The 22,365-nt window shown below is 46.9% G+C and overlaps 1 protein-coding gene across 8 annotated transcripts in view; it reads left to right on the forward strand.

Annotated features, from left to right (window-relative positions):
• LOC123509931 overlaps positions 1-15,517 on the forward strand; it is a 187,219-nt gene extending 171,702 nt beyond the window's left edge. For 4 of the 8 annotated variants that reach the window (XM_045264562.1, XM_045264558.1, XM_045264559.1 and 1 more), the window contains exons 4-9: positions 2,679-2,878; positions 3,909-4,054; positions 6,695-6,854; positions 7,675-7,789; positions 9,040-9,459; positions 15,376-15,517. In XM_045264562.1, the coding sequence (XP_045120497.1) occupies positions 2,679-2,878; positions 3,909-4,054; positions 6,695-6,854; positions 7,675-7,789; positions 9,040-9,459; positions 15,376-15,501 (1,167 nt within the window). In that variant the 3' untranslated portion in view covers positions 15,502-15,517. Of the gene's footprint in view, positions 1-2,678; positions 2,879-3,908; positions 4,055-6,694; positions 6,855-7,674; positions 7,790-8,480; positions 8,490-9,039; positions 9,460-11,168; positions 13,406-15,375 lie in introns of those variants that run through there. The other 4 variants (XM_045264564.1, XM_045264563.1, XM_045264565.1 and 1 more) reach the window with 4 other exon arrangements.
• Positions 15,518-22,365: the final 6,848 nt, after the last annotated feature.

Consider the following 22,365-nt stretch of genomic DNA (forward strand, 5'->3'; position numbering starts at 1 on the left):
GATAATAATAATAATAATAACAATAATAATAATAATAATAATAATAATAATAATAATAATAATAATAATAATAATAATAATAATAATAATAGAAACTACATAGAGAAAATTAATAAAGAGAAGAAGAGGGAGGAGGAGGAGGAGGAGGAGGAGGAGGAGGAGGAGGAGAAGGAAGGAAGGAGAAGAGAAAGAAAAAGAAAAAGACATAAAGGAGAAGAGAAAGGGAGAGAAAGCCACAAAACATGCCATTTCCTATCACCATTGTCAGAAAAGTGATGAGAGAGAGAGAGAGAGAGAGAGAGAGAGAGAGAGAGAGAGAGAGAGAGAGAGAGACTGATCCACAAGGCGCTAGGATGGTCACGTGAGAGAGGGAGAGAGAAGTGGAGAAGTGGATGAGGAGGGAGAGGAGGAAGAGAGAGAGAGAAGAGTGAATAGAAGAAGAAAAAAGGAAGAGCTGGAGAAGATATAGAGAATAAGAAAGAGAGAGAACATGAGAAAAAGAAGAGAAGAGAAGAGAAGAAAGAGTAGATGAGAGATAGAATTGAGATAGGCCACGGAAAAGATAAATAAAGAGAATGAGAAAAGAAACAAAAGAACGAGAAGAAAGAAGAAAAAGTAGAGAGAATGTAGGAAAAGAAATGGAGAAGATGAAGAAGAGAAAAGGAGAAAAAGAACTAAAGAAAAGACACAGAGAGAGAGAGAGAGAGAGAGAGAGAGAGAGAGAGAGAGAGAGAGAGAGAGAGAGAGAGAGAGAGAGAGAGAGAAACCGAAAAAAATAGCAGAAAGAAAAGAAAAATAGACAAAAAAAGATAGAGAAAATGAGACAAAAACAAAAAGAAACAGAAAAAGAACACCCCAGAGAGAGAGAGAGAGAGAGAGAGAGAGAGAGAGAGAGAGAGAGAGAGAGAGAAAGTGGGCGGGATGTGTTCTTATCTGAGCCAGCCGCCGAATCAGGAGGAGGCGGCCGTGAAGTTGTGTAGCGGGCGAGTGTGTGGAGGCGGTGATGGTGGTGGGCGGAGTCAGGATATTGGGTAGGCGAGTGAGCAGGAGAGGGAGGAGCCAGCAGGAGGCGGGCCCACTCACAGGAGGCGCGTTTGGGACCTGTCTGAGGAAGGGAGTGGACGGTAGGAGGTGGAGGGTCCTGATGAGGTTGGTGGAAGAGGAAGAGGAAGAGGAGGAGGGCGAGTAGCGGCAAGAGGAGGATCTAATGTGGGTGGGACTAAAATGTGGGGAGGTGGAGTTAGTGGAGGAGGTGGAGGGTGGAAGGGGAGGGGAGATCTAAGGTTGAGATGGTGGTTGAGGGAAAGGGAGGGGAGAAGAGAGAGAGGTGGTATGAATGAGGAGAAAGGATAAAAGAAGAGGAGGAATAGGAGGTGGAGAGTGGGAAAAAAATAGATTAATTAAGTTTATTAGAGGCGAGATTGTGGTGGTGGTGATGGTGGTGGTGGTGATGGTGGTGGTGGTGGTGGTGGTGGTGATGAAAATGTGTTGAAAAATTTATACACATCGCCATTGTCAGCTTTTCTTCTCTCTCTCTCTCTCTCTCTCTCTCTCTCTCTCTCTCTCTCTCTCTCTCTCTCTCTCTCTCTTCATTTTTAGACTAAGCAAAAGAGAAAGAAACAAAGATAGAGAAAATTACACAAAACCCCCCAAAAAACACCTCAAAGAGAGAGAGAGAGAGAGAGAGAGAGAGAGAGAGAGAGAGAGAGAGAGAGAGGAGTAGGGATCTGATGGAAGTCTTCAAGTGATATAAGGAAGACAACAAGGGTGACATAAGCAAAATATTCAAGGTCAATAAACAGAGGACAAGAAATGATGGATTAAAACTTACTGAAGATAGATTCGAAAAAGGAGATAGATAAGAATGAGTTACCAAACAGAGTGGCAGATGAATGGAATAACCTCAATAATCTGGTTCTTAATCCCTTCAGCACTGGGAGGCATTTTTTCCTTGAGTTTTGTGTGTGATTAGACGATTTCATTTATATTAGGAAGGATCTATGGAGGCCAGAAGTTTAATAGCCAAAGTCTTCACTATTTTAATCCCCACGTAAGTCTCTGAAGCTGTATGGAATCAACAAATAGTAACCAGAATATGAAAACGTTAACGCTTCGTCAGTAGTGAGCTGTGAAAGATTAAGGCGGATTTGTGGATGGGGAGGAGGGCGTGATAGGTGGAAATTAAAAGGAATGCTGTATACAAGGGCGGACTGCTACGTGTAGACCTAATGATTTTTTTTTATAGAGTTTCACCTTATTTTTTACTATTACTATTATTACTTCCACCACCACCACCACTTACCACCACGACCCTTACAACTACAACCAAATCAACAAGGGACTTTTAAAACACTCAACATACAGTCACTTTCACCACAAATCCCTCACACTTCAACTTTAACCCCTTCAGTACCATGGCGGATTTCCATATTCATTCTGCTTAATATGTGGTGATTTTATACAGCTTCAAGAACTTATGTGGGGGATTAAAATAGTGAAGACTGGCTATCAATCTTCTGACCTCCATAGACCCTTCCTAATGTTAACAGAATGATCTAATCGTACGTAAATCTCAAGGTAAAAAATGTATCCTAGTAGTGAAAGGGTTAGACATCCAGCACCTTCTTTTGTAACACCCACTCTTGACCACCAACAGCTAAGGCACCTCACCCCTACAGGATTCAGAGGACGGGCGGAGCAAGGCGCAGGGAGGTAATGGGGGAAGCGGAGGGCGGCGTCACCACAACAACCACGGGCCTCGCAGACACCAGGACTGCAACAACAATGATATAGCAGAGTGTGTGGAGCTGCTGGAGGTGCTGACGAATAAGGACCTGGGATTTGCCGCCACCGTGGACGAGTTGAATAAGATGTGCCCGTAAGAGAAAGAGTGGGAGAGAGAAAGAGGGGAAAGAGGGAGAGGGAAAGAAGGAAGAAGGGACGGGTTATGTTATCGTTTGTGTGTAAAAGACCCCTATTCTGAAACTCTCTACTTCCTCACCACTACTGTTTTCAAAGGCCTTGTAGATGATTAGCCTGGTTTTTCAAGGGTGTTTCTCCTGTTAGTAGTGTAGAAACCTTATTGATCTGCCATTAGAATCCTTAAAACACCTTTGAAAACCAATATAACTTCAGACAAACCCTTTTGAATGTAGTCTCAGCATAAACTTGAAAAATATTATAGTAGAAATGTATGTATGTCTGTGTGTGTATGTTTATCTACCTATCTTTATTTATCTTTATATCTAATTACATACTTTTCTCTCTATTCATGTCCGTGTGTCTGTTTGTTTGTCTCCCATGAAGTAAGGAAAGAAAAGAAAGTTAGCATAGAAATTAAATGAAAGAATGGAGGGAAGAGGAGGAGGAGGAGGAAGAGGAGGAGGAGGAGGAGGAGGAGGAGGAAAGGGTGAGTGAAAAAAGGGAGGCAAGGGAAAGGAAAGGAGGAAAGATACTGCACGTGTGAAGGAGGGAAGAAGAGAAGAGGAAGGGGAGTAAGCTGAGAAGGAAAAGGAGTGAAGGAGGAAAAGGAGATAGAAAGAGAGAGAAAAATAATATGTAGCGAGAGAGAGAGAGAGAGAGAGAGAGTCAGTCTATTAGCACCCATCTATCATCCTATTCCATCCCTCACTCCCAATCAGCCCTTATCCTTTCCTCTCCCTTCCTATCACATTTCCACACGCCCTACCTCCCACCCACTCCCACACTACTTCCCCCTTTTCTCACACCCTTCCTGCCTCTTCCGTCTCCATCACCCTACCTCATATTTCACCTAAATTCCACTTCATCCTCACCCTTCACCTTTCTTCGCCCACCCAATGCCCAGTCACCCTCCAGGACCTTCCCACCTGCTACCACTCTGCACCCTCGCCCATCACCCTTCCTTCCTCACCCTAACCGCCTTACAGGGTGTTGTTGAACGGTCTTCAGTGCATCGACAACTACACCCGCCGTTGCCTGACGCAGAAACACAGAGATTACTTCAACAAGCTCTACGCGGGGACCATTAGGGTGATTAAGGATCTCTGCAACACTCGTGGACGTTATCAGGAGGGTGAGTGCAAAAAAAAGGTGACTGTAGGGTGATTCTAGGGTGAGTCTAGGGTGATATTAAGGTGAAGGAGTGAAAAATAGTAGTTTTGCAAGGGATAGGTTTCTGTGAGGGTATATTTAGGGTGGTTTGAGTGTTAGGGTGATGAATAGGGTGATGGAATGTGTTAGGGTGAAATTGTTAGTGTGTTTCTCTCACCTTTGTTTGGTTTATGGTTTAATATTCTTCACCTTCTCTTCCTCCTCCTCCTCCTCCTCCTCCTCCTCCTCCTCCTCCTCCTCCTCCTCCTCCTCCTCCTCCTCCTATTTGAAAAACCAGCACACTAATATGTAGAGTCGTTTTCCTCCTCCCTCCCTTTACTCTCTCTTTCCTCCCTCCCTTTCTCCTCTCCCTCCCTCCCTCCCTCCCTCCCTCTCTCCCTCCCACATAACACACTGCGGCTCAATTTTCAAATATTGGCGCCGCGTAGAGAGAGAGAGAGAGAGAGAGAGAGAGAGAGATCAACACTCAATTCTGCTCTTTTTTATTATTATTATTGTTTCTTTTATCAGATCCCATTATGAACTTATGACTGGAGGGAGGGAGGGAGGGAGGGATGGAAGGGAGGGAGGGAGAAGAGGAGGAAGGAGGAAAAGAGGGAGGAAGGGAGAAATAAAATAAAAGTGACAGTAGATGAGAAGGAAAATGGAGAGAGGGAGGAAAAAGAGAGAAGAGGGAAGAGAAAATAGGAAGAAAGATTTGGGGTACGAGGAAAAGAGAAGAGAATAGGGAGAGGAGGAGGAGGAAATGAAGAAAGAGGAAGAGGAGATGGAGAGTGAAATGGAAGAAGAGGAAAAGATAAGAAGAAACGTAAATAGGCAATAGAGAGAGAGAGAGAGAGAGAGAGAGAGAGAGAGAGAGAGAGAGAGAGAGAGAAAAAAAATGGCCTTACCTTTTTGTAGAATCGTTCCAATCGTACCCCATCTTTCTCCTTCCTATTCCTTCCCCCTACCCCCTCTTCCACCTCCGCCCCCTCCCACCCGTTCCTCCCTCCCCTCCCCCCCTTTTTTTGTGCCCGCTGCAAAGTGAGTTAGGTTTTCATAAGCCGGAATTAATGAACAACAAATTAGGGTCTGGGTGGAATTGGGTCGTTTTGGTACTCGATTGTTAGAGACAGATGACATTTGTTGGTAGAGGAGGCGTGAGAGAGAGAGAGAGAGAGAGAGAGAGAGAGAGAGAGAGAGAGGTAATATGGTGGGGCCTGTTTTATGGGGAATGTTAAATGGTTAGCCTCGGTGGTGGTGGTGGTGGTCGTAGTAGTGGTGGTGATAGGATCTGGTCATCTCCCCCTTTATCTCCCCCGTTTTGACTCCCACAGGTATATTTCATTCTTCCTTTCCTCCCTTTCCTCCAGTTACAGGCTCCTCGTTTCTCCCTTTCCTCTCATTTCCTCCTTATCTTTCTCCTCAATTGCTTTCTCATTTTCCTCTTCTCTTGTCTTCCCTTTCGCTTTTTTACTCGAGTTCGCTTTTATTTTTCTCTTCTTAATCTTTTTCCTCCTCTCCCCGATTTCTCCCTTTATCTTTTCCCTCTTTTTGTTCTTCTTTTCCTTGTAACGTTTCTTCGTCGTTTTCTTTCTTGTAACGCCTTGCATCCAGTTCCTTTCTTCTTCTCCTCGTCTATCCATTCTTATGCTTATTCTTATTACTTCACTTCCTCCGTTTTTTCTCCATTTTCGTCTGTCCTTTGTTTAATTTCCGTTATCTGCTTCACTCGAGTCATTTTCCTCCTCCTCCTCCTCCTCATCCTCATCCTCCTCTTCTCCATCATCATTTATCTATTGTTAATCCTCTTCGTATCGTTTTCATGTTATTTGGTCACTGTTTTCCTTTTGCATGTATTCCGTCTTCCTCGTTCTCTTCACTTTAGTTTAACTCCTTCTCCAGAGCCTCTTCACGTCTCCCCTTCCATCAGTCTTCGCGTCACGTTCTTTCTCCCTTCCACTTTCCTGTAACAAAGTCTTCTACATCCCTTTCTGCTTCCCCTCCTGCCCTGCGTGCCTACTCTTTACCCCATCTTGCTTCAACGTCTGTGCCTAAACCATTTATCGTCTGTTTAGCTCCCTTGTAACATCCATTCTCTCCTCTTCTAATCCTTTACTTCTTTAGCGATCTTTTTGCACCTCTCATTCACTAGCTTCACTCTCCCAGCATTCTCCTGTTCTCCTATCAAAGTCCTCGCTTACTTAATCTCACCCTGCGTTGATATTTTTAACGTTCCTTTGTCTATTTATCTTTCTGAACTCCCTCTCTTCTTTGTTTCGACGTTTCTTGACCTTTTCCTGATCTCCTTCACTTTGTTGTGTGTGTTTCTCACTTTCCTTGCCTTGTTCTCAGTCTTTTCCCTCGCCTCTTTTGATTTTGTATGTTTGGTTTTCATAATTTCTTGCTTTATTTTACTTTCTATTGACATATTTGTGACTTTCATCTCTTTCGTGTATCTAATTTTTTTTTACTATAATTCTCCACTCTTAACCTTTTTTCCTGACTATTTTGTACGTTTACCTGTTCCTGATACCTCCTGTTTCTCCTATCAAGTATGTTTCAAGTGTTTTAAGTGTTTCAAGTATTTCTAAGTGTACTCACGCCCTCCTCCCCCTTGCAGAGTACATCCGCCACGCCCCCTGCATGCGTCAGGTGAACCCCAAGTACAATGTGTGCTCCGTGACATACCACAGGAAGACCGTGGCTCTCAACGACATGCAGGACGCTTCTGTCACCCTGTCTGAGGACGAGAAGAACCGCAACGTGATCATTCTGTGCTGGTGTGTGTGTGTGTGTGTGTGTGTGTGTGTGTGTGTGTGTGTGTGTGTGTGTGTGTGTGTGTGTGTGTGCGTGGGTGGGTTTGTTAACTGATATGCTTTCTCTCTCTCTCTCTCTCTCTCTCTCTCTCTCTCTCTCTCTCTCTCTCTCTCTCTCTCTCTCTCTCTCTCTCTCTCTCTCTCTCTCTCTCTCTCTCTCTCTCTCTCTCTCTCTCTCTCTCTCTCTCTCTCTCTCTCTCTCTCTCTCTCTCTCTCTCTCTCTCTCTCTCTCTCTCTCTCTCTCTCTCTCTCTCATCTTTCTCCTTTCTCCTCTGTGTTGAGTGATATGTTTCCCTGTTAATCATGCTATCCTTTCCACATCACCCTTATCATTCCCTCTTCTTTCCCCACGTCTTTCTCTCTCTCCATTCGTGTGTGTGTGTGTGTGTGTGTGTGTGTGTGTGTGTGTGTGTGTCTCTCTCTCTCTCTCTCTCTCTCTCTCTCTCTCTCTCTCTCTCTCTCTCTCTCTCTCTCTCTCTCTCTCTCTCTCTCTCTCTCTCATCTTTCTCCTGTGTCTGTGTTGAGTGATATGTTTCCCTGTTAATCATGCTATCCTTTCCACATCACCCTTATCATTCCCTCTTCTTTCCCCCCACGTCTTTCTCTCTCTCCATTCGTGTGTGTGTGTGTGTGTGTGTGTGTGTGTGTGTGTGTGTGTGTGTGTGTGTGTGTGTGTGTGAAGGTGTTTAAGATTTGCTACTGTACTGTTTTATTTCCCTCATGTTCTGTATCATTCCTTCCTCCTGCTTCACTCAACCTCACTCCCTCTTCCCTCCCTCCTCAGCTCCTTCCAAGAGTACCTCCAGTGTTCTGAACGTGTGGTGTTTGAGACGTGTGGAAACGAAACGGCACTCTTCACTAAGGAATTCCTAGATCGTATGGCGGGACCGATTGTACAGGTAAGCATCTCACCTGTATGTGTGTGTGTGTGTGTGTGTGTGTGTGTGTGTGTGTGTGTGTGTGTGTGTGTGTGTATATATGTGTGTGTGTGTGTGTGTGTGTGTGTGTGTGTGTGTGTGTGTGTGTGTGTGTGTGTGTGTGTTTGTGTATGTGTGCTTCGTTCTTTCTCTCTCTGTCTCCTTCGTGTTTTTTTAGCATTTTTTTCCTTCATTCTTTTTCCTTTTTTTTATTCTGTGTGTTTTTTTTAGTTTGCTGCATGTTTGTTTGTTTGTTTGTTTGTTTGTTTGTCTGTTTGTTTATTTATTTGTTTTTTGTCCCTCCTCCTCTTCCCTTTTCTTCAGTATCTTTTGTTTCGTCTTTTCCTCCTCCTCCTCCTCCTCCTCCTCCTCCTCCTCCTCCTCCTCCTCCCCCCCTCCTCGTGTGTTTCTTTGATCTCCCTTCCCTGTATCAGACGCATGCTATCCTGACATGTATGTGTGTGTGTGTGTGTGTGTGTGTGTGTGTGTGTGTGTGTGTGTGTGTGTGTGTGTGGCCTCGAGAACTTATAATCGTTGTCTTTAGTAAATATCCGCGTGTGTGTGTGTGTGTGTGTGTGTGTGTGTGTGTGTGTGTGTGTGTGTGTGTGTGTGTGTGTGTGTGTGTGTTCAGCAAGACTAACACCACCTGCCGTTTTGTTTCATGCCTTTAAAGGACAGTAAGGTAAGAAACATTCCCTATATCTCGCTTTCTTTTATTTTACCCCTCATTCCTTCCTCACCAACACTCTCCCTCACCTTCTTCCCTCACCTTTACCTCCCCTGCCGTGTACGCCCCCTCCCCCGTGGGTCGAGGTCGCTGGGTGGTCCGGATGTGTGTGCCGAGTGGAGCATTAACGTCACCGGAAACATTAATTAAAACTTGTACGCTGGAAACTTTTCACACTCTGCGAGACAGCGACGCACGGGGCTCGTTCACCCATTCACTCACTCACTCACTCACTCACTCACTCACTCTCTTGTAGCAATATAAGTCTTAGTACAGCTTCAAAATTATCTCTCAGGTGTTCAAGTCTTTCTTCACATCGCACCTTCTCTTCCCCGCGTGCCCTCACCTTGGCTTGGTATTCGTGTGTCCCTGCTTCCTCTGATGCTCTTCCCGTGTCGCCCCTGCTTGCCTGTCTGTCTGTGTGTCTGTGTGTCCTGGTCCCGTAGATAATTGTTGTGTTGTGCTGTGCTGTGGCGCGCCTCGTGGCTGTGCCGCCACATTACAGCACTGTTCTGTGTTGCAGGGGGAATGTTCTTCGATTCTTAATATGTACCAGTGTCCAGAAGACCTGTTCCCCCTTCACCACGAGGGCTCCCCACGCCCTAACTCCTCCACCACTGACCCAAGCTCCTCTCCTGCCCCCCAACCGACCCCTACCACGCGGAGGCCGGGCTGTGCCAAGACACTCCAAGACGAAGCAGAGATTCAGGGCCCCGCCGCCGCCAGTGCTCCGGCTCCCACCCCTACCCCCATCCTAGAAATAGGGATGCTCTACACGCACGGAACCACCCAGAGGACCCTGACGACCATGGCGACCCTGGCCGGTGCTCTGGACAGGGTGGGAGAGGGCGGTGCTGCAGGTGACGCCAGTCCGTTCCGCGGTCCCGGGACGGAGACGGCGGCCGCTTTCAGGAACCACACCACGGTACGGTCGAGTGTCGCCCTTCACCAGCTCGAGCTTGACCTTGAGCCTGTGTCGCTGCATGAGCCGGGGTGCGTGGAGGCGGCCGAGGCTCAACATTCCTCGGAGTTACCACGAGAGCATGGGCAGCACGACACTCCGGCGGACTCCACAACGAGTCTCTCACCATTAGTGGTCGCATCTACTCCTAAGCTTGTTAACCTTCCTCCAGCTCGTTGGACGGAGCATGACGATACTTCAACTAACGGGCTCCCAGACCCGCTACCTTCCTCTCAGAGCCTTCATGCTAATAATCAGTCGGCTTTGTACTCATCTGACTCTAACATGAGCTTGGCTTATTCATTCCCTCGCTCACACAGACTCAGACGTCCTGCACGTAAGGTGCCCCACCGGGCTCCTTCAGCGTCCCGCACTGGATTGAACAGGACAAGGAGACGAGCAGGCAGACGTGGCGGCGCGCACGGCCCTCAGCGTCATATTTCCCTCCGGAACGGCTCACAGACACTTGGGAAGCGACAAGGAAACTCTTCAGCATTTCCTTGGCGCATCAGGCACTCCAGAAAGCACTTTAAGCTGCCGCTGCGACGCCGAGGAGTATTCCGTCGCAGGAGACCATCCCTGTCCCGATCCGCCACGCACACCGGGCCAGAATACCGCAGAACAACCAATTCAAGTAAGGTGGAAGCCAGACCGAGGTTCCCAATCATGAGGCGACGGTTTCGAGGGTCTGTGAGGCGCGAGCGGACAACGAAACGCCCTTTTCCTGATGAAGATCTGGAAACAAACTTGAACACAGACGCAATAAATGTTTCTCGAGGTGAAGAAAGTAGGTCTATCAGCTATCCCAGCAGTAATGCCAGTCTGGGGCCATCAGGTCCCGTCAAGGCGGTTCCAGAAGGCGCAATTGAAGCTGTACCGCCACCAGCTATCTTTCGTTCAACCCCTGGAGCAGGCAATACTGGCACCGGGATTCCGACCGACTCCAAGGGACACCCACGCAGGAGACATCGAAAACCAGGATGGAGACGAAAATTTTATCGCAACAGGAGGCCTTTTGTGCCGGGAAACCGGGACGGCGCCAAACGTAGGCCGGGCTGGAGGCGAATGAGGCGGCCACTCGGGGCGGCCGGTAAGAAGCCACTACCCCCACATTCTGCAGAAACCACTTCACAGAACGAAAACACTCAGGAAAACATCGTCTTAGAAAAGCATTCTTTGGAAAACAAGCAAGAAATAGCATCGGAGTCTGTGACTGTTGTTAGCGACACGACCCGCTCCACGCCCCTTCTCTCCACCACCACGGACAGAGAGACACAGATGGAATGGCCCGACGATGCCCAGCCCGCGTCACTCCCTCCACCGACACCCACACCAGGCGAATCACCTGAAACAGCGACGGACGCTCCCCAACTGTGGGTGAGACGCACCCGCGTGTGGATCCTGTCTTGCTGGAAGGCCCCACAGAAGGCCTTCCTAACGGCGCCACGCGAGAAGAAGGTCGTAGATCCTTCATTTCCTGGTATGGCGCTCACGACAACACCACGGAACCGACCACCACCACCACAATCACCACCACCCTCACCACCACTAGCCCCTCCACCACCACCCCTTCCACCACCACCAGCGCCACCACCACCACCACTAGCCCCTCCACCACCAGCCCCTCCACCACTACCAGCTCCACCACCAGCACCACCACCAGCACCACCAGCTCTACCACCACCACCACTAGTCCCTCCACCACCACCCCCTCCACCACCACCAGCGCCACCACCACCACCACTAGCCCCTCCTCCACCAGCCCCTCCACCACTACCAGCGCCACCACAACCACCGCCAGGAGCACCACCAGCTCTACCACCACCACCACCACCACCAGTGCCACCACCACAAACCGTGAACCATTCCCATCTGTTGTTTCTTCCCCGACAATGGGCAAGCCATCGAGCAGCAGCGATACAGCCCCGGTGGATCATGGGGCCGTGAAGGTTGACAGTAAGGACTTCCTCCCAGAAGGTCACAGTAGTGGAGGGCGACCCCCGCCTCTTGACGTTGATGATTTGTGGTTCCAAAATCTTTTCTTGTCTGAGGTGCGCGAGGCTGTTATCCCGGCGCCCACGCCTGTGCCTTACACTGTCAGACTCTGGCAGGAGCATGACAAGAAGATGGGCGGGTTCTCCAGCCGTTTCGTTCCTCTCTCGCTGGACATCGTGGAGTCAGACTTCGTGCCGCTGACCCACCCCGACGCCACTGTCGCTGAGAAGAAACCCTCCACGGACCTTCAGCACGAGCACCGAGAACACTCAGAGGCTGTTCACACCAAGGAACCCCATCACAACTTGCAGGAGGAACCCAGCCTGGTAGAACAACCCACTCTGGTAGAGGAACCCACCCTGTTAGAGGAACCCACTCTGGTAGAGGAACCCATCCTGTTAGAGGAACCCACTCTGGTAGAGGAACCCAGTCTGGTAGCAGAACCCACTGTGGTAGAACAACTCACCATGGTAGAAGAACCCACACTGGTAGAGGAATCCACTCTGGTAGAACAACCCACCATACATGAGGTAGCCGCGGTGGTAGAACAACCCACCCTGGTAGAGGAAACAACATCGGGCGGGGCCCCTCCTCGCCAGCCACACTCCAGCACTACTGCAATCGCTGATGCAGAGATTGGTCCCTCATTTGCCACCCGCGACCCTGCACCAGGCAGCGGCCCCGCGCTGGGAGGCGGCGGCGTGGAGGTGCATGAGACGCTTCCGCTGACTATTTCTGAAGTCGCACATTCTCTAGAAGGCAAGACAGCAGATGAAGAAAAGGAGGAGGAAAAAGAGAAGAAAAACAAGAAGAAAAAGAAAAAGAAGAAAGACAAGGAAAAACAGGTCATCGCTCCACACAGTGGCCAGTCTGGCGGGAAGAAGAAACAGAATAGCTTAAGCCAGCAGCTTCCCGTCACTACAGACGATCTCGGCAGCCATGCCGTGGTGCCTTCTGCCGTCCCTCATGATGCACAAGACATCTCGCCAGGACGAGCCGCGGCCACTCAGCTGACATCTAATCAAACCCCGTCCACTCCTGTCTCGCCGCCAGTCTCCAGCGCCACGAGCCCCAGTCACTTCCCTCCACAGCCTCCCACTGACGTCCAGCTCGACGACCACGTCCACGCCCCCACCGACACTCCCTCCCCCACCCAGGCCTCGCCGGACAGTCTTTTATCTTCAAACAATTCCCGAGGCCATGGCCAGTCTAGTGAAAGTGAGGGCGGCGCCCCTGATAGACCAGCGGCGGCAGACAGCACCCGCGACGACCTGGCTGAGGCGGAGCCCCAGGGAGAAAGTGGTGCCGGGACGCCGCTGCTGCACGCTGCCGTGGCTGGGGCGGTGCTGCTCGCCGTGTTGTGATGGAAATTTTTACTTTAATGTGCTGTTTTGGTGCTTTTTGCCGCGCTGTGGCGTGGTGAAGCCGCACGGCTGCTGCGCCCAACACTGCCATGTGAAACGAATTACTAAACCTCGCAAGACGAACATTTGAGCCACGAGGCAAAGGCCGCGTGTTGTTATGGTGCTATTGCTGTTGTTGTGATGTTTTTTGTTGCCGTTCTCGCCACTGCCACTCTCGTTGTTGTTGTCGTTGTTGTTGTTGTTGTTATTGCTGTTATTGCTGTTGTTGTTATTGTCACTGTCGTTGTTACTGTTTTTGCTGTTCCTGCTGTCCCTATTGGTGGTGGCAGTGGTGGTGCAGAGTCCTTCCTCAGACGTAAACAAGCGTTGGTGTGAGATTTAACCTTTGCATCGACACACCACCTCCACCGCTCACCATGGAGCCGCTCCGCCCACCGCCCTGACCGACGCCTCCCTGGTGGTGGTGGTGGTGGTGGCGGTTGCGGCGGCGGCGGTGATGGGAGTGAGGCAACGGAAGAAGGCCACGGAGGAGCCGCTGTGTTGCTGTTGAGGTAACTGTGTGCGCCTCCTGCCGGATATCTTGGTGCTCTACTACCACTACTACTCCTACTGCTGGTGCTGCTGCTGCTACTCCTGCTGGTGATAACGCTGCTGTCCTAACGCTTACATGATCCGTATTCACGCCGCCACCCTCCCTCCCTTCCTCACTCACACACACGTGACAGGCCAGGGATGTTGGGGATCCGGTCTCTTGCCGAAGGGAACGTCGGAGCAGTAAGTGTATGATACCGCCGCTGCTCGTCTGCTGTTTTGCCCCCCCCCGTCCCCTCCAGCGGTAATAACAGCACGTTGGCACAGCATCGATCCCTCCTCCCTCCTCCCTCCTCCCCGCTCCCTCATGTGTTTCCCCTTCCCCTCCCCTCTCCCTTCCCATACCAAGCCCTCCTGCACGTATCGCATGTTATTGTTATTGTTTGTTGTTTGTTGCCGTTGGTAGTGCTGTGGTTGTTATGTGACTGGCTGACAGGTAACAATATAACAATTTCTTTTTTTTTTCTATCCCCCTCACAGGTAATCATTTCTATATGAATTCTATTTCTTGTTCTTTTTTTCCTTATTTTTTTTCTTGTTCTATTTCTGTCTTCGTATGCTTTTTCTTATTTCCTTTCGTGTCCTCTTCCTTTTATTCTTTTTTTGTTCTTCTGTTTCTTATTGTTGTTGTTTTTCTATTGCTTCCTCTTATTCTTCTTCCTCCTCCTCCTCCTCCTCCTCCTCCTCCTCCTCCTCCTCCTCCTCCTCCTCCTCCTCCTCCTCCTCCTCCTCCTCTTCTCCTTTTTTCCTGCTATCTTTTTTTCTCATCTCTCTCTCCGTATTACCTAAACCACCTAACCTACCAACACACACACACACACACACACACACACACACACACACACACACACACACACACACACACACACACACACACACACACACACACACACACACACACACACACACACACAAACACACACACACACACACGCTAGCAACGCCCATGCGAATGAATTAATTAGGGAATCGCTTGCACAGGATGTATATAAAAAAGAGAACCGCCTTTTTGTTAGCGTGATGTGAACTAATCATGTTGCAATCCTCTCCATTAACCATTTATCCTGTATCTAATATTGTGCAGGAATGTTGTTATTGTTGCTCAGTTTTATTTACCTTGTTTTTCTTCTTCGTCTTTTTCTTCTTCTTCTTCTTCTTCTTCTTCTTCTTCTTCTTCTTCTTCTTCTTCTTCTTCTTCTTCTTCTTTTTCCTCTTTCTTCTTTCTTCTTCTTCTTTTAGTTATTTTTTTATGTTTGTTTTTGTAGTTTTTTGTTGCTGGTTTTTTTTTTACTTGTTTTTCATTTTCTTTTCGTCAGTTTTTCTTTTCCTTGTCTTCTTTTTTTGTGTAGTATTTTTTTTTTCTTTACAGTTTTCGTGCTTTTTTTTTTTTTTTTTTTTTATTTTAGCTCCAGTTATTTTTCTATTAATTACGTGTTTTTATTTTATTTTACGAAATGTATTAACCTACTTACGTTAAGTTAATTAAGTCTTAGATGTCAACTTGGGACTCTCTCTCTCTCTCTCTCTCTCTCTCTCTCTCTCTCTCTCTCTCTCTCTCTCTCTCTCTCTCACGAAAAACCCTCAGTTATCTCCAGACTGTCTTTCGTCTCTTCCTTTCACTTCTCTCATCTTATCTTGGTTCTTCTTCCCTCACACAGCCTATGGACAGTATTATCTCTTCTCCTTCCTCCCCCTCCTTCTCTTCCTTCTTCTCCTTCCTCCTCATCTGCTTATTGCTCTCATTCTTACTTTCATCTTATTACAGTGCCTTTAAATCAATCCTCCTCCTCACTCTCCAATGTTTGACAAGACTCGACTCAGTAATATCCTTTCTCACTGTATCCTCTTCCCTTACTCCATCCCTCATCTCCCATCCCTCCCTCATTTCTCCCTCCCCATCCTGTACTAACGACCTACCCCGTGCCCACAGTTCAAATGCACCAAGTACGCACCAGGAAGCCAAGTTTGCGAGACTGCCGGGTCCTCTGGAGTCAACAAGGCATCGCTGCTCCCTCTGGTGGCGATGCTTCTCATCCTCCGGCAGCTCCTTGTCTAGGCCACCCCGCCCACCCTTCTCTCCCTGCCCCGCCCCGCCCACATCCTAGACCTTCTCCTTTGTCACTTGCCCTCCCGTTGCCCTCGCCCTTTCCCAAACAAAGCAAAGCCAGCAGTGAAGAGGAGACACCTGAGAGAGAGAGAGAGAGAGAGAGAGAGAGAGAGAGAGAGAGAGAGATCCTTAGAGCCAGTATATGTAAGTAGGGAAGAGAGAGAGAGAGAGAGAGAGAGAGAGAGAGAGAGAGAAAATGTGTATAATGAAAAACGAAAATTTCTTTGTAGTATTTTCAAACAAACTGAATAATATATAATGAACGAAAAGAAGACTGAAAGAAAGGGAGGTAGAAAAGGACGAAGATATGAAAGATACGTATACACTACAGAGACAAAATTTCAAGGGAAACAGAAAGAAAGCTCTAAGAATGATCATTCAGAAAACAACAATAATACTAAAACTTTTCTCCACCCCAAGTCTGCTTCACCACCACACTTTAGCCTCACCATATAGCAGGCTGAGGCGACGGGGCGGCGGAGGGGCGGCCTGTGTGTGTGTGTGTGTGTGTGTGTGTGTGTGTGTGTGTGTGTTCATCAGCATCGTTGATTCACTCCCGCGTACCTAAATCTCTCTCTCTCTCTCTCTCTCTCTCTCTCTCTCTCTCTCTCTCTCTCAGCCGTCACCGGCGACGCGGGGTGTCTTCGTGGGGTTCCTTACATAATGAAGCCAACGCTCTCATTCAGAGATGAAGGATTAGTGGAAGATGAATCCGGCGTCCCTCTACCTAATGCCAAAAAGCTTCAAGATTCTTTTATTTGTATGAGAGGTTTTCTGGGCGAGAACAATAAAATTGAGAAAGAGGAGTGCCTATTAGAAGTCACAGTTCCTAATTAATCCGAAATCAAATTCCGAATCAGTCAAACAATCAAAATTGATAAATTAGTCAGGGTCAGTCAATCAATCTCTTCTTCCTTCTCTGAAGTCTCAGTAGCAAATGACTTCGTTGTGAGCTGTGTCCAGTGCAATAGTCAATCAGCATGTCAGTGCATGGGTGAGGCGCGCCGCGCGGCCGTGTTAGCAGAGCTGAGAATGCAAGTGTCGGCGGTTGTCTTGACGGACTCCACTAACTAGTAACATTGAGGACAACCTTCCTTCTCCTCGGCAGGTGTTACAGATGCCTCGAGTATCTCTCGTAGATTAGATCTCATCACTCCTCAGCATATATGCCACTCTCATCTACATACAAGCGCCGCTCCCCGATCGTCATCCAGCGCCGTGCCGGGCGCAATTCCCCAGTCATGGCACCGCCGCTGCAGCATCACGTGTCTTGCCGGGACTTATTGTCTCCCTTTTCTACAGGTGATGCGAGGCTCTGGGCAGCTCATGAAACGCCAATAGATTCACGTGACTCTGTTCTCTTGTATACAAAGAATTGCTTAGTTAATCTTGTGATAAAGGACTTCATCGTGCTGCTGCTTCCCATCACCAGACCCCGAACCCCGAGCCTCATAGGCGCCGCCCCCTTGCTTGCCGCTGCACGTCTTGCTCTCACTGGGAGGGATCGTGTGTGTGTGTGTGTGTGTGTGTGTGTGTGTGTGTAAACTCACACACGCTGCCGTCAGGCTGAGTGCCGCCGACCCCTGGCCAGCGACAGTCGCTGCGGCGTGGTGCACGCCAGGAGCTTCGGCTCACTACGTTTCATTTCCCTTCCTTTATGTACACTCTGGTCACGTTTGAGTGTCACCTCGAGGCCCAGCGTGTCGCCGCGCATAGGGACTCTGGCGAGGAGGGGAAGTACCAGAAGGAAGTGGCCTTCCCCGGCGGCCGTGCGAGGATGTCTAGTGCTTAGCGTCCCGCCGCGGCACGCCACCTGATGATAAGAATTAGTGCGACCCTGACCCTATGGTACTCTCCTCTCCGAGGCTCAGATGTCTCCGCTTTGTCAGGGCTGAGACTCAAGGCGACGCATGTCCTTGTTGTGTGCCCTGCCCCACCCCATCCCAGTCAGGCTGCCTTCCGCGCCCCGCCGCCCCGCCCCTGTCGCTCACCGTCTGTTGTAGCTGTTAACTTTTTTTAACCAGTTTTCGGCAAGATATTAGGCTAATTTCCCTCTTATTCTAATACTGTAAATATGTACAGAAAATACTTCTTTTATCTAGGATGTTATCATACTTTTATGTGAACAATAAAATGTGTTTAATACGCTTAATTTTGACTTTGCCCTTACCCCTCAGAGAGAGAGAGAGAGAGAGAGAGAGGGGAAGAGATTTACAACTTCTCTATCTCAAATCAACAGATGACAGAAAGGGCATTTTATTATTATATTTTCTTCATGTTTTGAAATGAAGTAGTGTTGATTGGAGATGGCAACAGTGGCTGACCCACGGTACGTCACACAAACAAGTGACCGCAGACTTTCCGTGTGTGGCTGTGCGCACTGCCATAGCACAGACAAGAACAGCACACTGAGCACTCAGAGTACACTGCTCACTACACGGGAAGAAGCGCTGCCTAGCCCAGACTGCACTGCTGAGATTTTCCGGCCTGTTCCCTGCCATACACTGTACTAAGCCTGGTTAGTGACTCCTGTACTTCATATACATAATAATGGTTCATTCTAGAAGTGGTTAGGCTATGGTATAGGAGAAAATTAGAAGGGAAGTTCTCAACCTGGTGATAATATGGCTGCCCAGCTTTCTGGGTTTGGCCACTGTTGGCCAAGCTAGCATGTCCTTATCCCCGAGTCTATATCTGGCCCTAGTGCAGCCTGCAACAATAGTTCCAGTAATCTTTGCGGTACATGTAACAACATTACAGGTGCGTATGCTTTAGGCTGTGACAGATGCACTGCTTGGTTCCACCGGTGGTCACCGCCCGGTACCGTGACCAGACCCCATGGCTTGTAGGTAATTACCTCGATTTTGTGTAATCTCACCACTTTTAAGGTGATTTTGAGGTAATGAGATTTTTTAGGTAATTGTGATAATTTAAGCATCTCAAAGGTAATTCTGAAGTAATGTAGTATTGACGCGATCACTTCCCGTCAAAAGCACTATTGGTACCCTTGTATAATGAGTATATTGGGACTTTAAAATTCTTGGTTGCTTTATTTTTCATTATTTACAGTAGCATCAAATGCATCATTATTATATCGGTATCGCGTCCTCATAACTTTTTTCTCGTTAAGAACCCCTGAGTGATAAGACGAACCCCAAGTAATCTGGCACTGAACAGATTGTTAATTTAATGACTGACACTGACTAAATATGCAACATTACTGCAACAGATAGCATTAGATGAGCCATCTAACCATCCCAGGAAATCTTGTGAACCCACTGGAGGTTCCCAAGCCCCAGGTTGAGAACTCCCTGTCATGAGCAATACAATTTACTTGCATTACCATAACAGCCCACTTTTTAAAACATGATGTTGAAACTATAGTTATTGAATATGTTAATGATGTTTGCTATTACATTCCTTATCTAATCATCACATTTTTGTACCTGCACTATGGAAGTTTATACAAAAAGAAAAATGAAAGTCTGTTTCCTCTCCCATTGTAAGGGAAGTAAATTGTGAATCCAGCGTGGCTCAGTATCATGGAATGACATTGGTGAACTTTCACATTATTTTTTTTTGGTGGGCCACATCTCCATTGTTCCTTCCAGTAAAGATCTCGGTGTGATTGTGGACAGTACACTTAGAATCCATCTCAATATTAGATGTATTGTTAATAAGGCTGTAGGACTATCTAAAAACCTTCTATGAAGCACCTACTGCTGATCTGCTAACTTTATCTTTGCTCTATTAAAAACTCACATTTGCCATCTTTTGGAGTAGGTATTTGTCATGCTTTTGGAACGCTGGTTTTGTTAAACGAGAGATCTTCATTTATTGAAGTCTCTTCAATGAAAGTGGACCAGACACATTGATGGACTAGAACATCTCTCCTGTGCCAGTCCCCTTGCAGGTCCTAGAGAGTTAGCCTCCACCCTGCAAAAAAAAAAAAAAAAGGATAAATGTCTTGAAACTTCCTTGTAAATGAAGTGAAGTGGATAAATGGTTAGTATCTGTCCTTGTCAGCAGTGCAGGACATGCTGCATGTTGTGGTGGTACACACACTACCTGCTACCTAGTATGTACTGTGCACTCACTCTGCTTCATGTTTAGTAGTTAGACTAACAAGTTTTTTTCCCCTGCGCATTGGGCTATATTACTGACTTCTATTGACGTTTTTGGAAATGAGCTCATCGTGCCATAAACAGAGTTATGATCTTAAGTTTAGGTTAGGTTAGTTTAGTTTTAGGGTTACGTTAACTTAGATTAAGTTTGTCTTGGTTGAGTTGGTCAGGGGAACCAAAATAGACCAAATTTTGCATTTGCTTGTCTTGGTTGAGTTGGTCAGGGGAACCAAAATAGACCAAATTTTGCATTTGCTCAGATCTGAGAAGACAAATGGCCATATTTGGCAAACAAAGGACCTCTTGTCAATATTTACCACAAGATAGCAAGAGATACAACATTACAGCAGTGAGAAAGAGGCTGAAGACAGTCAGTCAATAGAAGAGTTGATAAGACGAAAAGCTTTTGATTCCACCCTATCTAATAAAACTGTGTGAGTGAAACCACCCAATACATGTGAAAGATACTCCATACATGGGTGGATAAGACAGATAGGACCTTTGGATAGATTTAGAGTCAGAAGTGTAAGAAAAACTGGCAAAGACACCTCAGAATGCCTAACTTCATAGGAATTGTTTTAGCAAGAGATGAGATGTGAAGTTTCCAGTTTAGATTATAAATAAAGGACAGACCGACCATGAATGATAAACTAAGTTATCATTCATCTACCCCAGAAGATAAACTAGCCTAATATCTTGTAACCTAACCTAACCTACCTCTCCATAAGGTAATTGAACTATGAACATCTACCCTGTTATTTTCTTGGGTCAGGACAGTCACCAACACAAGATGCCAACAAACTAATGGTACAATAAGAGAGAAGGTCACACAAGGTACCTATCATGACCATACCTATTCTTGCTACCATTGCCTATAAATTTCACCTGTTTTTATCCTAGATTTGTTCTTATTATATCCTTCTTTATTACCATTTGACACCAAAGATGACCAAAAGTAGAATATCACTGAAAAATATAAGCTGTGATAATTCTTTTTTTTTTTTTTTTTTTTTTTCTCTCTCTCTCTCTCTCTCTCTCTCTCTCTCTCTCTCTCTCTCTCTCTCTCTCTCTCTCCCAGGTTTCAGTGATGAAGTTTGTGGTGGAGCTCGGAAGCAAGGATCGAAGACGGTAAGGCAGGCTGGGTGGTCTCCGCAACCAGCCTGATAGCATCCACACCACTCCACTCTCCTTTATTTCCACCAAGGGAGGCAGTGCACCACATCTCACTCAGTTAAGGTCATGTGTGTGTGTGCGTGCGTGTGCATGCATAGTGAAACAGTTTAAGAAATTTTGTAATGAAGAAAACATGAAGTGATTGAATTGTAAGATGTACAGATTCTCGGTTTTTCTCTGAAATTTGTGTCTGTGAAAGATTAATATGATCAGTCTGTGTGTTATTGATTTCTTTGGGGAGGCATTTCTGTCAAAGGAGGTATTGGTGAGTGCAGTTTGTGTATGTTCTTGAGTGATGGTGTTTTTATCTGTGAGGAGGAATGACTGGCTGAGTTGCACATGTTCCCTGGGTGTTGGTGAGTGCAGTGAGGGTTTGCATTTCCCTGACAGGAAGTGCTGCACCGATGGCGTGGTGTTGAGGGAAGTGCCTCTTTGTATACCTGCCTAGCACTTTATTGAACACATGTAGATGCTCCAGATTTTCAAGAAGGTAGTGGCACACACACACTTTGCTGTACTCCAAGTAAAGCAAACAAGTTGTCAAGTAGTAATTGTTTTGACATTGTCACCAGTTTTTCTTCCCCTCCAACTGCTAATACTGTACAAAGGCCTTATCCGTCTTTGTATGGAGTACTCTTCACATGTTTTGGGGTTCCACTTCTACAGTATTGTTAGATAGGGTGGAATTAAAAGCTTTTCATGTAATCAACTCCCCTCCTCTTACTGACTGTCTTCAGTCCATTTCTCACTGGCGAAATGTTTCATCTCTTTCTATCTTATCACTATTTTCATGCTAACTGCATGCCTCCCCTCCTCGTGCAGCCTCACTGCACAAGGCTTTTTTCTTCCTCTCATTTCTATTCTGTCCAACTCAACACAAGAGTTAACCAGCATTCTCACCAGTATTCTCAATCATTCAGACCTTTCTCTGGTAAACTCTGGATATCTCTGTATTTCCATCATCCTATGACTTGACGTCTTTTAAGAGGGAGGTTTCAAGATGTTTGTCCCTGTCTTTTGGCTAATTCTGTACCAATCTTTCAGTGAACTTGCAATTTTTTTTTTCTCCCTCTTGCATTAAAAAAAGGAAAAATAATAATATTGTGGCTTTGTATGGCTGGATTTTTATATACCTTCCTGTACCACAAATGTGATTACAAGTGAGCAATTTTGACAATTTAACATTGATAAGATGACATGAAGGTGAATGATTGCTAAACATGAACTTTTGTTGACTCCTTTCTTTTAGTTGCAGGCTTTTGGAGGTCCAGCAGCACACTGCACTCTACTTTCATAAATGTGTGTGTGCAGAGTGCAAGACAGAGAGGGGCAAGGATGGAGTATGCTTCAACATTCACAGCATCATTGGTTCATGCTTTTTCTTTTTGTGGAAAGTAGTGCACACAGTTTTAACCGAAGGATTATATGTCATCAATCATATTTATAGATTTTATGGCTTAACATTGTGTTGACCTTCTGCATCAAATGACATGAACCATTGTCCATTGCACTTCCT

This window comes from Portunus trituberculatus, chromosome 27 (genome assembly GCF_017591435.1).
Source record: "Portunus trituberculatus isolate SZX2019 chromosome 27, ASM1759143v1, whole genome shotgun sequence".
Taxonomy (NCBI): Eukaryota; Metazoa; Arthropoda; class Malacostraca; order Decapoda; family Portunidae; genus Portunus; species Portunus trituberculatus.